The sequence below is a fragment of the Triticum aestivum genome, chromosome 2B (genome assembly GCF_018294505.1).
Source record: "Triticum aestivum cultivar Chinese Spring chromosome 2B, IWGSC CS RefSeq v2.1, whole genome shotgun sequence".
NCBI classification, from domain to species: Eukaryota; Viridiplantae; Streptophyta; class Magnoliopsida; order Poales; family Poaceae; genus Triticum; species Triticum aestivum.
In genome coordinates, this window is record NC_057798.1 from 608,465,162 (window position 1) to 608,480,435 (window position 15,274).

General features: G+C 46.9%; 2 protein-coding genes across 2 annotated transcripts; one reads left to right on the forward strand and one right to left on the reverse strand.

Moving 5' to 3' along the window:
* Positions 1-7,963: 7,963 nt before the first annotated feature.
* LOC123046273 (probable pectin methyltransferase QUA3) lies at positions 7,964-12,196 on the forward strand. Its single transcript, XM_044469577.1, has 7 exons — positions 7,964-8,512; positions 9,131-9,334; positions 9,418-9,628; positions 9,701-9,962; positions 10,082-10,453; positions 11,042-11,137; positions 11,681-12,196. Exons 1-7 carry the CDS (start codon positions 8,144-8,146, stop codon positions 11,901-11,903), a joined length of 1,737 nt encoding a protein of 578 aa, XP_044325512.1. The 5' UTR covers positions 7,964-8,143; the 3' UTR covers positions 11,904-12,196.
* A 226-nt stretch (positions 12,197-12,422) lies between these two features.
* On the reverse strand, positions 12,423-14,293 carry LOC123046274 (RHOMBOID-like protein 2). The gene is made up of 5 exons (XM_044469578.1): positions 13,763-14,293; positions 13,499-13,662; positions 13,205-13,368; positions 12,871-13,112; positions 12,423-12,768 (listed from the first exon to the last, which is right to left on the reverse strand). Exons 1-5 carry the CDS (start codon positions 14,095-14,097, stop codon positions 12,657-12,659), a joined length of 1,017 nt encoding a protein of 338 aa, XP_044325513.1. The 5' UTR covers positions 14,098-14,293; the 3' UTR covers positions 12,423-12,656.
* Positions 14,294-15,274: the final 981 nt, after the last annotated feature.

Below are 15,274 nucleotides of genomic sequence, written 5' to 3' on the forward strand. Positions count from 1 at the left end.
TTATGTAGTTCTTTGTTGGGCTGTGAACACCTTAGCTATTGCAAGATCATATACGCTTGATGCGCAGTTGCATATATTCTTGCTATAATCTGTTTTGACAAATAATGTTGCTTCCAAAATTTTTGCAATAAGAATATGGTCTGATAGACATTTTTTTATGTTCCTCTCATTCTCTGATTTGGTTTCGGACTTAGCTATATTCAAGGTTGTCTTACAACAAATGCATCTTTAGGGATCTGAAGTTTCATCTACAAAGAGAAGTTGTCGATGCTTGTGTTTATTGTTCAACCAATCAAGATATAAGCTTATGCAATTGGAGTCCCATTGGTATGATTGCCTATGACCATGATGCATGCATTCACTCTACCATTGCCTGTGAGCCGAGATTCTTTTTCGCTCATACCGTATACCAATTTTCTTTTTTGTTGTGTGTTGGCATATCGTAGTCTGGTTTGAGTTTTTGTAAGCTTGCTGAAGTCCTATTGATTGTGTTGCTGCACCTCACCCTGATGATCCAAGTGTCGTCTCCTGATGCACACTTGAATTATCTGTGAATTATGTGTCTTTGGCTACTAAGGGCCTAATGGAAACTTTGAATTGTTTTATGGGTAAACTCGGGTTCTTTTATGAAAGTTCTCTAAGGATAGGTGATGATCATGTATATGTGGCTGGATGAGGTAGGTCCAGGGGATGCGGCAAGCCGCACTTCCATTTTTCAAATGCTCAAGTATGTGTATATGCATGGTTTGTAAAAGTTTTTGCAATAATAGCACATATATTTGTATGGCTTGTGATTCTTTGTTAGAAAGAAGATAAGGCACGTGCTAGCCATCAACATGTTTTAGCATATTAGGTATATTATATAAGTGTATCTAAGGAATTTTTGATGTTTTATGAGGATTGATAAAAGTAACGGTTTATGTTATGGACCTACAATGAATGATCATATGGACTATGTTGGATTTGGTTCTGATGTGCATATGCTTTTTGATCTTCCTTTGGCCAGTCGGTTTTATCCATTGTATGAATTTTTGTGTCTTTATGGTGAGAAAAAAACTAACAGTAACATTTAGACTTCTACTTGTATTCTCACTTGATTTTTGTGCCACTAAAAAATATTTGGGTATGAAGCTCTGCCCAAAACCTGGATTCAAGTGATTGGCGGTGGGTTATGGGTTCAATGGAGAAAGCTATCTATCTAAAATAGTTAATTATATTGTTTACCCCTATGATTTGTTAAAGTAGCGTAAACTAGTTACAATGAACAATCTTTGTACAGCGTACTAAACCCTGATGTGTTTAGTATAGAAAAATGCACCATTTGCATGTAATGAACTATAGCACTATTGTTAGAGTACGTAATGGGCCTGGGCTGGCGGTATAGCCCGTTAGTCTTATGGTTAATTAGAGATAAGGGTCGCTTACTTAGGGGTCAAGTAAGCCTTGCTTGAGAGTCAAGTAAACCTCTCTATATAAAGAGAGGAGATGTATCAGTCTAATCAAGCAAGAATTAAGAAGGAATCCCTTCCCTCTTGCCCGGCCGTGGGCAGAAAGGCCCCCGACCGGTCCTCTCGCGCCCTCCTTCTATCAGCGCCATAACAATTTGGTATTAGCTAGCTTCGGTTCCATCATGTCTTCACCGCCGCCAAACCCGTCTCTTTCGCTGCCGGTCACCTTGTCGCCTCCGGCGACCACCACGACCGTTGCCCCATTCCTGCCCGCGCCGGGATCCTCCGTCGCGCCCGCCCCTGCCGTCCTCATCCCAGAGGAGTTGTTCGGGGTGCTGCGGGACCTAACCCAGGTGGTCCAGGAGATCCACCTATTCTTGGCCGGGTCTTACGGGCCGCACCAGGTTGCGCCGCCCATCGCCGCCCCCGCGCCGCCGTGGCAGTCGTCGCACCAGGCGGCCTTCGCCGCGCTCGCTGGGCCGCTGCAGCTGCCATCCATTGTCACCACTGCCCAGCCCTGGCTGCAGTGGCAGCCACCACTCCTGGCGGCCTCCGCCGCGCCCGGCGCTCCACCGCAGCAGTCGCTGCCGCTGCCCGGCACGACACCGCATCAGCCGCTATAGCTGCAGCAGCCATCACCGGTCAGCTCCGTCGCCCAGTATGGGATGCCCTACGACGGGACTGCGACGACCTCGTTCCCATCAGTGCTGCCGCCATCCCAGGGCATCCTCATCCAGCAGATCAAGTCCCCGCCGTTGCCGTCACCGCTTCCGTTTTGGATCGCTACCCGCCACGTGTCTGCGGCGGTGAGACTGCAGGCTACTACGCGCGGCCTCCTAATGCGTCGGCATGTGCGGGAGATGTGTGGTCTGCAGCTGCCGCTCCTCCAAGTTGCCCTTCGCTGCGCAAAGGACCTCTATCTCGTCCGCTGCGTCGGGGATCTTGGGCATGCGGTTTCCCCTATGGGCGTCGGGCATGCTGTTTTCCCCGCGGGCAGTGACCTCAAAGTCTGCGACACCGGCGGTTGGGGGGGGCGCACCCCTCCTCATCATTCTCCATCTCAAGCCCTCCACTCTTCCCTGTGCTGTGCAGACCAACAACCGTCTGGCAGGGAGAAGGCAGAGTGTCACCGACAGGAGCACACCGCGTAGCACCACTGCTTTCCGCCGCCGGCCGCCGCGAGGGCGCCTCTGCTGGTCGCTCTTGCGACCACTTCCAGGTGGCCATACACATGCACTCCTTTGGTCCAGGTGGTGTCCATGGGATCCAGGTGGCTGTACACGTGCACGCCCAACGTGCGGATGGTGTCCACTTTTTGTTGAGGGGTCCAAAATAAAGCGCCCCAGTCCATTTCAGGTTGAGAGTCATAAAACAAGCCGAGATGTAAAAGGCTTGTTTTTAGGTGTTAGGTTTGTGTTGTGTCGAGTCATGGTTATAAGTTGGTTAGGCTGCAGCTCGAGGACAAGCTGCATGTCCAGGTGGGGTGTAGTGTTAGAGTATGTAATGGGCCTGGGCTGGCAGTATAGCCCATTAGTCTTAGGGTTAATTAGAGATAAGGGTCGCTTGCTTAGGGGTCAAGTAAGCCTTGCTTGGGAGTCAAGTAAACCTCTCTATATAAAGAGAGGAGATGTATCAATCTAATCAAGCAAGAATTAAGAAGGAAATCCCTTCCCTCTTGCCCGGCCGTGGGCAGAAAGGCCCCCGGCCGACCCTCTCGCGCCCTCCTTCTAGCAGCGCCATAACAACTATGGATACCATGACGTGTTTAGTATAGAAAATTGCACCATTGGCATGTAATGAACTATAGCGCTATGGATGATTTTGCTTTTTGAACCTATGGAATATGAACCATGTCTTGCTAGGTTGGATATGGTTGGGAGAGGGATGCGACAACCTGCAATTCCAATTTTTCTGAGGTCATATGTAATGTTTTGGTGTGTTGCACTGCACTGAAATTATACCCTATGTTTATAGTTTATATGCAATGCTTTAATTGCTTTGCTTTTGGAGGCTCCATCATAATAAAGGCATCATAGTTGTCTACACTTTCTATCTTGAGGCTCCATCAGAAGAGGCATCATAGTTTATATTTTTTTTTCTTGCGTCAATTCATCGATAATGGTTCGTGTATGGCACTGTACCGAACCAATGTCAATTTTTTTTATATTTTTAATGCTCCAATGACAATTGTATTATCGAATTGGATGTGACTGTACCCGGCAGCACACCACACTTCCTACCTAGTCTATAGTATGACATAGAGAGTTGCAAAGTACACACATATCTGAATGTTGCAGACATGTTGACTAAGACCTCTCTCACAAGCAGAACATGATCAAGTCCCAGAACTGATTGGGTGTTAATCACATGGAGATGTGAACTAGATTAATGACTCTAGTGCAAGTGGGAGACTGTTGGAAATATGCCGTAGAGGCAATAATAAAACAGTTATCATCATATTTCCCGTTCATGATAAATGTTTATTATTTATGCTAGAATTGCATTGACCGAAAACTTAAATACATGTGTGAGTACATAAACTACACCGTGTCCCTAGTAAGCCTCTACCAGACTAGCTCGTTGATGAAATGTGGTTAAGGTTTCCTAACCATAGACAGGAGTTGTCATTTGATAACGGGATCACATCATTAGGAGAATGATGTGATGGACAAGACCCAACTGTAAGCTTAGCATCATATCATTTAGTTATTTGCTACAACTTTCATCATGTCAAGTATCTGTTCCTTAGACCATGAGATCGTGCAACTCCCTGACACCGGAGAAATACTTAGTGTGTATCCAAACGTCACTTCGTAACTGGGTGATCATAAAGGTGCTCTACAGGTATCTCTAAAGGTGTTTGTTGGGTTGGCACGGATCGAGACTGGGATTTGTCGCTCCGTGTGACGGAGAGATATCTCTGGGCCCTCTCGGTAATACAACATCATAAGAAGCTTCATGTGACTAATGAGTTTAGTCACATGATCTTATATTATGGAACGAGTAAAGATACTTGCCGATAACGAGATTGAACTAGGTATGGAGATACCGACGATCGAATCTTAGGCAAGTAACATATCGCCGGACAAAGGGAATTGCATATGGGATTGACTGAATCCTTGACATTGTGGTTCAACCGATACAAATCTTCATGGTATATGTAGGAACCAATATGGGCATCTAGGTCCCACTATTGATTATTGACCGGAGAGGTATCTCGGTCATGTCTACATGGTTCTCGAACACGTAAGATCACCACGCTTAACATTCGATAACGCTAGAGTAGTATTACGATATGTGCATTTGTAACCGAATGTTGTTAGGAGTCCTGGATGAGATCCTGGACATCACGAGGAGCTACGAAATGGTCCGAAGGTAAAGACTCATATATATGAAGTCATGTTTTGGTTGCCGGAAAGTTTTGGGCATTATCAGTATTGTATCAGGAGTGCCAAAAGGGGTCCGGGGGTCCACCTGCCCCGGGGGCCACATGGGCTGTAGGGGGTGTGCCCTGGCCTACATGGGCCAAGGGCACCAGCCCCAAGGGGCCCATGCGCGTGGAACAAGGAAAAGGGGAAGAGTCCTAAGGGGGGAAGGCACCCCTTAGGTGCCTTGGGGAGGGAGGATTCCTCCCTAGGCCGGCGCCCCCTCCCTTGGAGGAGGGGCCAAGGTTGCGCCTCAACCCTCCCCATTGCCTCCTATAAATAGTGGGGCAAAGGGAGGGGATGGACACACCAAATTCCACGCCCCGGCGGCAACCCTACCTCTCCCAAAACTCTGTTTTCTCCTCGGATTGTTGGTTCCGACAGCGTTTGGCGAAGCCCTGCCGGGATTGCACCACCACCATCTCCACCATGCAGTCGTGCTGGTTGAGATCCCATCTACTTCTCCTCTCTTGCTTGCTGGATCAAGAAGGAGAAGACGTCATTGAGCCGCACGTGTGCTGAACACGGAGGTGTCGTCCGCTCGGCGCTAGATCCGATTGGATTGTGACTGGATCGCGAAGAGTACAACTACATCAACCCCATTATATACGCTTCCGCTTTCGGTCTACAAGGGTATGTAGACACATCCCCCTCCCATTGCTATGCATCTCCTAGATTAGATCTTGGGTGTTCCGTAGGATTTTTTTTTTATTTTCATGCTTCGTTCCCATCAAAGAACGCCGCACATCTCCATCAAAACTTAGGAGAAAGATTCTGAAGGGAAGGAGTTCACTTAGATCTATTCCAATCATCTCCACATCACACCGCCCTTCATTCATCTACATCATCACCTTAGAGAGAGCAATTCCAACTTGTAAACCTAGGGTTTGTAACTCCATTCGTACTTTGTCAGAGATTGATCGGATCAATCGTTCATCCTATTATGGTACCTTGCAATATTGTGGATATGACCTCCCTTCATCTTTGTGTTTGTTGGATATTCCCCTCTCGTGCGTGAGTAACCCCCGATAGACATGGAAGATGTAGGAAAGTGGTGAGATTTATTTGTGCCCACCCTCCTCATCACACTGCTGCGAGGCCACACCCCCACACCGCCTATTGGCCGCGATACTAGCTGCCACATCATGCCACCGCCACGCCTCGCCTGACCCACCTCACCTCTCCGCCCGCCGTCAAAGGTTACCTATGTAGGTCCTATTGTCAGAGGTTTATACCCACTGTTTGACCCATTTTGCATATGGGGAAATGAGATGTCCATGAATATCAGTCAAATCAAGAAACTCAGAAAGATTGCCAGGATAAAGAAACTTGAGACGAATAACAGCAAGATCTTTGTTTGCACAATGAAGAAGACATCAGTCAACTATAGGATGGTACTAACTCTTTTACCTTGTTTTTTCCCTTGTGCCATTTCAAAATTTAGAACAACTATTTGTGTTTTCAGTCCTTTCCAAAGCAGTTCACCGATGATTACCTCTCAAACCACCTGCATGGTCGAGAGGCGGGGAAGGTATTCATTCAACACCCACGGTACAGTATTGAAGTCTTCCTCAAAAGGACAAAGGTTGGGCGGGCAATTATCCATAGCCACTGGCCTAAAGTTGCAAGGACATTCAACATCACCGAAGGGTCAATATTTGCCTTCCGCTTTTGCAGTTTCCCAAATGAGATTCATCTGTCCATTTACCATGTATGATGCTACTTTCCAAAGGTTTTCGATGTTGCATGTGAAACTTGATGCTGTAGTGTAATGGCGTAGCTAGCTATATGCCTATATGGTGTAACTGGATGTTGAAGCCATTTGATGTAATTCAATTACGAGCTCATTTTGCCCAGCGTGCGTGACCGGAGGACCTATCCCCGACGGTTTTTGGGTCGTGTGGGAAAGACCCCCTATCGCACACACACTCGCAAGGCGGTGGTTTAAAACCCCGTCGCGGAAAGGTGGTTAAGACTGTTTGTATATCATGTCGCTGCACCAGTGCACATGCGTGACCACGGATGGCTCCATAATTTGACACTTTCTTTGGGTATTTTCAGAGGTTTGTTGGAAGGGTTTTGCCAGTGTTCACCTTTTAACTAAGGATAACCTTTCAAAATCAAAGAAACCTTATTCCCTTACTTGTTGGACATGTCTAATTTTTTTAAGAGGAAATGGGACAAAATACAATCAGTTGGAGCAGCGAGGGAAAACTTCCCTCCTTGAAAGATTTGCAACAGGCGCACCAGAGGAGAAGATGACTTCTGGTACAAGCACAAGCGCTAGTACCAACTATTGTCACCTACATCTCATCTATACAGAGCCACTTTGTATAGGTGGCGGAAGGAGAAGGAGAGAGGAGAACGCCGCACATCTCCATTAGAACTTATGAGAGATTCGAAAGAGAAGGAGTTCACTTAGATCTATTCCAATCATCTCCACATCACACCGCCCTTCATTCATCTACATAATCACCTCCCTTCATTCATCTACATAATCACCTCAGAGGGAGCAACTTCAACTTGTAAGCCTAGGGTTTGTAACTCTATTCGTTCTTTATCAGAGATTGATCAGATCAATCATTCATCCTATTATGGTAAATTGCAATATCATGGATATGACTTCCCTTTATTTCATCTCTGTGCTTGTTGGATATTCCCCTCTCATGTATGAGTAACCACCGATAGACATGAAAGATGTAGGGGAGTGGTGAGATTTATTTGTGCCTATCACCTCCACACCGTAGTACTGTCAGGCCACGCCGCCATACCGTCTATGCGCCGCGATATTGGCCGCCACGTCACGCCGCCGCCGCACCTCCCCCAATCCGCCTCACCTCTCCGGCCGCCGTCGCCATGCCTCTCAACACCGTGTCAGTGACTTGCGGGTCCCATCTTCATTTAACAGGACATAGGGGAAAATTACAAGAAGATTTATCTACGGTCATCGCGTAAAAGTCGTTTTACAGGAAGATTTTTAAGGAACTATTAGAGTTGCTAAGCACGGTGTTTTCGACTAAACAGAGCTCCAATTACGCCTAATCTCACCACTCATCTCCCTCCGCACACAGATCTCATCTCACGCCCTCTTTTGCTGTGTGTCCCGCGACGGAACCGAGACGAGCACGCCAATACGCAAAGCACAAGCCCAACAACTAAAGCTCGGAATCCAAACCCCCCTCCCCATGGCCTGATCCCATCGACCGATCGAACTAGCACACCACACGCCCTCGCGGCCCCGCCGCGGCCACCGCCTCCTGCTACCACCCGATGGGCCTCCTCAGCTCCCTGCGGCCGCACCGCCGCGGGAGCAGCGGCGGCGCGCAGTGGCAGTGGTCGTTCCTCGACGCCGTCTGGGCGGTGTTCCTCGTGGCCGTGGTCGTCTTCCTCGCGCTCGTCTTCACGCCGCGCCGCGGGGACACCCTCGCCGCCCTCGCTGGCGCGGCGGTGCCGCCCTGCTCCGCCTCGGAGGTGGACCTCCTCCCCTGCGAGGACCCCCGCCGAAGCTCCCGCCTCAGCCGCGAGATGAACTACTACCGCGAGCGCCACTGCCCCGCGCGGGGGGAGGCACCCGCGTGCCTCGTCCCGCCGCCGCCCGGCTACCGCGTGCATGTGCCCTGGCCCGAGAGCCTCCATAAGGTTCGTGCTGCTGCCACTGGCCGTTCCACTCAAAATTAACCCCTAATCAACTGCTGTAATTGCAGGTGTCAGCTAGTGTCTTGGCAGAGTAATGCTTCTGTAGGACTTTTGCTTTGTTTTGTTGTGTAGCTTACTAGTGTACGACCAGGTTTTGCATCTCATGCTCTGAGTGGTTAATATTCGAAATGACGCAGTTATTAGAGTGAAAGTTACTGGATGATGTCTAGAGGTCTTGAATGCCAGACTGGTTCTGAATTTGGGAAATACTAGTGATTAGGATGATCTTTCACGGATATGATTTTCGGATTAGGAGGTGAAATGTGCGCTCGCATTTTAGCTAACAGTTCTGGTGGATAGGATAAGACTAAGCAAGCTACTAGGCACAAGTTTTGATGGCATCTGAGCTAGCATGACCAAGGACTTAAAAAATTCAAGTCTAGCTCTTGCACCTTTCAGCTATGTGTTTGTTAAGTTGACCTTACCTGAGGAATGTACATTGGGACTGGAAATAACAAAAGAGAGATAGTATATTGGTTTACTTCGTGTGTTGACAGGATGTAGATTAGTTCTATTCCTCTTACACCGAGATTTACGTCTTGTTTATTGTTCTCTATGCAGATATGGCATGATAACATGCCTTATGGCAAGATTGCTGAAAGAAAAGGTCATCAAGGGTGGATGAAGCAGGAAGGCTCATACTTCCTTTTTCCTGGTGGCGGAACTATGTTTCCTGATGGTGCCGAACAATATATTGAAAAGCTTACCAAGTATGTTCCACTAAAAAGTGGTCTCCTGAGGACAGGTCTTGATATGGGTTGTGGGGTAATGATTTCATCTTTAATATGGAGCTTCTGTGTTTTGTTTTCCAAGTAAAATGGCTACAATTTTTTTTCCATCCTTTGTAGGTTGCTAGCTTTGGTGGGTTTCTGCTCAAAGAGAATATCACGGCACTTTCCTTCGCTCCAAGAGATTCGCATAAATCGCAAATACAATTTGCGCTGGAGAGAGGAATTCCTGCATTTCTTTTAATGTTGGGCACACGCCGTCTTCCATTTCCAGCACAGTCCTTTGATTTCGTCCATTGCTCCCGATGTTTAATACCTTTTACTGCCTACAGTAAGTAATGTTTTCTTCTGCATTCAACATGCACATCTGCCCTCCCTCTCTCTGACATGTACAAACTGGCAGATGGCAGTTATTTGATTGAAGTTGATCGTCTACTTAGACCGGGAGGATATCTGATTATATCCGGACCCCCTGTGCAGTGGAAGAAGCAGGAGAAGGAATGGGGTGAACTTCAAGCAATGGCAGAGTCTTTGTGTTACAAGTTGATCACTGTAGACGGTAACACTGCCATTTGGAAGAAACCTAATCAGGCGTCATGTCTTCCTAACCAAAATGAATTTGGCCTTGATTTGTGTAGTACTGATGATGATCCAGACGAAGCATGGTAATAATTTTCTGTTTTTTTGTGTCCTTGCAAATTGTGTTTCTAGCTTTTCAGTTTGCCAGAAAAGCATTTTGTATATTTCTGTTTGATTGATTATTATAGGGTTTTACTGTGTGCAGGTACTTTAAGTTGAAGAAATGCATTAGTAAAGTTTCTCTGTCGAAAGAAATAGCTGTCGGTTCCATTGATAAGTGGCCAAATAGGCTGTCTAAACCTTCTGCTAGGGCCTCCTTCATGGATAATGGTGTAAACTTATTTGAAGCAGATACACAGAAGTGGGTTAAAAGAGTATCATATTACAAGAGATCACTTGGTGTCAAGCTAGGTACTGCACTCATACGTAATGTCATGGACATGAATGCGTTCTTTGGAGGATTGGCAGCTGCTGTAGCGTCTGATCCTGTGTGGGTAATGAATGTTGTTCCTGCTAAAAAACCGTTGACACTTGGAGTAATATATGACAGGGGCCTGATTGGAGTTTATCATGACTGGTAAGTAGTTTGTTTGACTCCATACAATTACAGACAATTTCAGTGCCTTGCTTGCCCATGTGCTTCTTTTTCCTTTGGTTAATTATTGACTACATCGCTAGTTTCTAAATTACAAACTGGATACCACTCCAACATAAGATTCCATGTCCATCTTAGTTTCCAGCTGCCTGCTTGTGGTGATTTTGCAAATACTAGAAATTTCAAATTTCAAGTTTCTAGGTTGTTCATCCACCTTCTCCAAGCTATCTACATATTTTTCAGCAAGTTTGCATATGATGCTGGGAAACTCCTCGGGCCTGCACCTGCTTTAGCATTCATTGTGAACTGATTATCTTGGTATTGTTTGTATAGAATTTTACATTTGAAACTAAATCTCTTCTAGTAGATCTCAAAACATTATCTGGCTACTGAAAAATAACATTACATGGTTCTTATGTTCGTGCCTTGTGCAAGATTTAACTAGCAAGTTTTATATGATCAACATTTCACATATCAAGTGAATGAATCGAGCCATTTACATGAATAGACTAATAATCGGTGTTCTTGCATGTTGTAGTTCTGAAATTGATTGTATGACTTTGGTTCCAGGTGTGAGCCTTTTTCAACATATCCTCGTACCTATGATCTCATTCATGCTGATGGAATCAATTCTTTGATAAGCGACCCGAAGTCCGGAAAGACCAGGTAGACTGACTATAATAAACTTGCGATAGTGTAGTATTGTTAACCTGTTCTATTTTTCTGCAATTTTAGAGTAATCTAATTTATTCCTGAAATACAATGTATAATTTCAGTGCAAACCAAGCAGCACCCAGAAATTTTCAGTTCATATACGGCCACTTTGAAACAGGAATGTAAAAAAATGCAAGAATAAGAAAAATGCATGATCTAGAATTGCCCAAAACTGGGGTTACTTGGTATGTGTTACCCCAACGATAGCTGTCATGGTAGAGTACAAGAGAATACTTTATGCAAGTTCTAAAATCAAGCTTTACGTTTATTTGATGGGATAAGAACCTACTAAATGGACGGTCGGAACTATGCGCTACTCCCTCCGTTCACAAATATAGCATGTTTTGGATATTTCAATATGGACTACATGCGGACTGAAATGAGTGACAAACACACTAAAACGTGTATATACATCCGATTCAGAAAAAAGTCAACATCTTATATTTGTGAACGAAGGGAGTACCTAATAACTGATTGCGTTTCTACTTGTTGCAGATGTGACCTGTTTGATGTCATTTTGGAGATGGACCGCATACTGCGCCCAGAAGGAACTGCTGTAATACGGGACTCCCCAGATGTGATCAACAAGGCTGTACAGGTAGCCCAGTCGATTCGGTGGACTACTCAGGTACACGACAGTGAGCCTGAATCAGGCAGTGCTGAGAAAATACTTATAGCAACGAAAACATTTTGGAAGCTACCATTGACATCAGGATAGTTTAGTTGTATCCATGTTTATAACCTTTTCTTCTTTCCCCCCTTTAGATTCCCCTGATTTTGATTCTTTTGGGGATGGGTTGGAGGGATTAGCACTGATATCACGTTGATGCGGAAATAGCTTTATTTTCTACTACTACATTGTTGGTTCTTTAGAAAGAGTTAGTTACTGAGGTGTGATGTGATTCTTTCGACGTGTTCTGTAGCCCTTCCCTCTTCCATTTGGAATTAAATTTTGGATTGATATTTGTTATAGGATGTTTCTCCCTTGTGAAAAGTGTATGGTTTGTTCAACTTGTGCTTACTGCATCCATGTTCGATCTTGCAATATAAACCACTCTATTAGCGTTGAAAGATGACTCAAGTCCTGACACTGTTTCATGCCAACGATGCCATTTCATGACTCTGCTAGTAGAGCAGGCTAGTGCATACTTATCGCACCAATTCATACAGCGACGGAAAAAGGACGTTCGTTCTTCGCCTGTTTTAGTCTCTAACATTGCAAATGTGACCGACTATGTAGAACCAAAGAATAAACAAACGCTTTAACCACAAACAAACCAGAGTGATTTACAGAGCTTTAATAACATATTCAAGCAGAATTGCTAATCAACGCCTCTTGGACAACAAAGAAAAGCAAAAGGTGCAGCCTTGAAGTTTCTATACAGCGCAAAAGTATAAAAAAAGCCAAACTGAAGCAATTATCTGGATGGGCAGCACGTTTGTCTCCACAGCTGTTGTCCTCTTATTTTTATTAGTTGTCACACTTCCAGTGCGACGTCGGGACGCAGGTAAGGTAGTGGCACCAGCTGCAATGGTCGTTGCCGTTCACCCCGCGGAACACCATCAGCAATCCAACGGCGAACCTGTGTACAGTACATACAAACATGGCTTCAGATTAATTACCACACAGGAAGCGTGTAGAATTTGGATGAAGAGTTTGTACTGTATCTTGTAACGGCGCTTACCCTGCAATCGCTAGGAGGAGGGCGACGATCAGGAGGACGATCTGGCAAGCCGTGTACTTGGACTTTGTCTTGCCGCCGAAGGGCTGCTCCAGCCATCCGAACCGGGGCTGGATCAGCAGCACGAAGCCGAGGAGGAAGCCGGTGAGGAACCCGCCGATGTGCGCGAAGTTGTCGACGTGGGGCAGTATCCCCAGCGCGAGGTTGATGGCGGCGATGATGATCAGGTTCGCCATGGCCGCGAGCTGTAGATGGACGGTGGTTTCATTCCATGTCAGTAGGAGTTCGTCATGAACCAAAACAAGCAGTAGTAGCAGAGACGAGGAGGGACGCGTACCCTGTTGGTGTAGATGGTCCAGTTGGTGATGAGCTCCGACAGCATGGCCCCGAGGAGGCCGAAGAGTGCGCCGGAGGCGCCGACGGAGACGCCGTTCCTGATGAAGAGCACCGAGAGCACGCTGCCGCCCAACCCCGAGAAGAGGTAGACCAGGCCGACCTTCCCTGCACGACGCGACGAGAGCGGCGAAACCCGGTCAAAACAAGACAAAACAAAACAAAACAGCGTGCGCACGCTGTAAGCAAGACCTCGTCGTCGTTCTAGACAGAGTCGTCGGTCGGGTTGGGCGCTTACAGAATCCGAACTGCTGCTCCAGGCGGACGCCGACGAAGATGAGGCTGATCATGTTGGCGCCGAGGTGGATGAGGCCGGCGTGCAGCCAGGTGGCCGTCTCCAGCCGCCACGCCTGGTCCCCGTGCACCACCTTGTACCGGTCGAGCCCGCCGTACTTCCCCAGCCTGCAGCGCCGTGCCCATGATCCAATCCGCCGATGAATACAAGCAAGAGGATCGAAAGATTTGAGATGGCGGGGATGAGAGAAGATATCTGTGCGCTTACGTGGCGGAGGAGGGCCCGAAGAGGGGGTTCTCCTTGAGCGGCTGGAAGGAGAAGCGGCGGAGGAAACCGCCGCCGAGGCAGTCGGCGCCCCTGCCGTTGCGCGGGCAGTCGTTGTAGTACATGACCACGATGAACATGGCCACGTTGGCGAGCACCACCACCGGCACCAGCCACGTGTGGTGCTGCCGCTCGCGCTCCGCCTCCTGGCCGTAGTAGAAGGGCGCCGCCGGCGCGTGCTGCCCGTCGCCGCCCGCGTAGTACCTCCCAGGCGGCGGCTTGATCCCCGTCGTCGCCGCCCTGGCCGGGCCGGCGGCCTCCACGTCGGGGTTCGACATGGCCTCGATCGATGAATCCACGCCTGCACCGCTCCTTGGCTGTTGGCCTGTTCGGTGCAAACACAATCGTCTGCTGGTTGAGGAGACGAAGACTGGAGACCTGGTGTTTGTTTGGAGCCTTCGTTGTGGTGGCTTTAACCCGAGGGTTTTTAATCCAGACGTGTTTCTTGTTTTATCTAGTTTGTTTAAATAAATATTGGCCGCCTATTATTGCAATCTGGTTGTTGGAGGAGGGGATTAGGAGTTGGCGGGAAGTTTTATATGGAAGATTCATTGGAGGGTCTGTGGGTTCAAGGAGTTGGGATGATGGCGCAATTAGAAGTTGACCCGTTGGCTCACTTGATGCTACGCTCTAGCTGTATTTGGGCTCTATCCAGCTAAATTATTAGCTTATAATCAACTTAATAAAAAGGTGAAATACTTTTACACGCGGGGATCAACGGATCCTTTCTTTAGGATCAACCAACCAACTGGAAGCCTGCTGGCGACACTGATGCTTTCTACTAACAATTATTGTCCAGATGCATGGTAGGATAATATTTTTGTAGGAGTTTTTCTAATATAAAATGGACTTTCGTGTGTATTTGGCATAGGATGTTTCATGTTTTTTTTTGTAGTAGTACTAGTTTGATATACATTTTTTTTGCGCTTGTTGGTCTCAGCCTATTTTGGAAATCGTCCCGAAAAGTTTCTGGTCATGCTTAATTTTAGTCTTTCTTGCTAGGATTGCGCTGCTGTTTACGTCGTTAAGGTTGAAAGGTACAAGTATTTGCGATGGCGAGTGCGATATGAGCGCCGCGTATGTTAGTTCAACACTGCTATTACAAGGAAGGAAGCATTCCACGCGTTTCTGCCATTTTCCGGCTCGCTCCATGTGAACCGTTGTCGTCTGCTTCAGTTGCGTGGTTAAGGTTCAATAAATTGTCAGTTTTTCTTTTTTCTTTTTGGAGAGATCGAATCCGATGTTGATGCACGCCCAAAACTGGGTCCCTTTTTTTACTTTTCGTATTTGTTTTGATTTGCGGAGAGGCCCTTTTTGTTCCTTCAGCAATGAGCAAAACGCTCTGTCCAAACAATTCATTTCCCTTGTTCACAAAAATCGATTTTCTTTCTGCCCTGGCACCGCTGCCAGATATTGATTGTTTGGTTCCAGTAGACTCGATAGAAATTGTTGCAT

Excerpts from the sequence above, each read along its gene's own strand:
- LOC123046273 (XM_044469577.1), top strand. The coding sequence starts at position 8,144 with ATGGGCCTCCTCAGCTCCCTGCGGCCGCACCGCCGCGGGAGCAGCGGC. Across the intron at positions 9,335-9,417 it reads GTCTTGATATGGGTTGTGGG|GTTGCTAGCTTTGGTGGGTT; the intron begins GTAATGATTTCA and ends CATCCTTTGTAG. Across the intron at positions 10,454-11,041 it reads ATTGGAGTTTATCATGACTG|GTGTGAGCCTTTTTCAACAT; the intron begins GTAAGTAGTTTG and ends CTTTGGTTCCAG.
- LOC123046274 (XM_044469578.1), bottom strand. The coding sequence starts at position 14,097 with ATGTCGAACCCCGACGTGGAGGCCGCCGGCCCGGCCAGGGCGGCGACG. Across the intron at positions 13,113-13,204 it reads GGACCATCTACACCAACAGG|CTCGCGGCCATGGCGAACCT; the intron begins GTACGCGTCCCT and ends GTCCATCTACAG. Across the intron at positions 12,769-12,870 it reads CTCCTCCTAGCGATTGCAGG|GTTCGCCGTTGGATTGCTGA; the intron begins GTAAGCGCCGTT and ends TACTGTACACAG.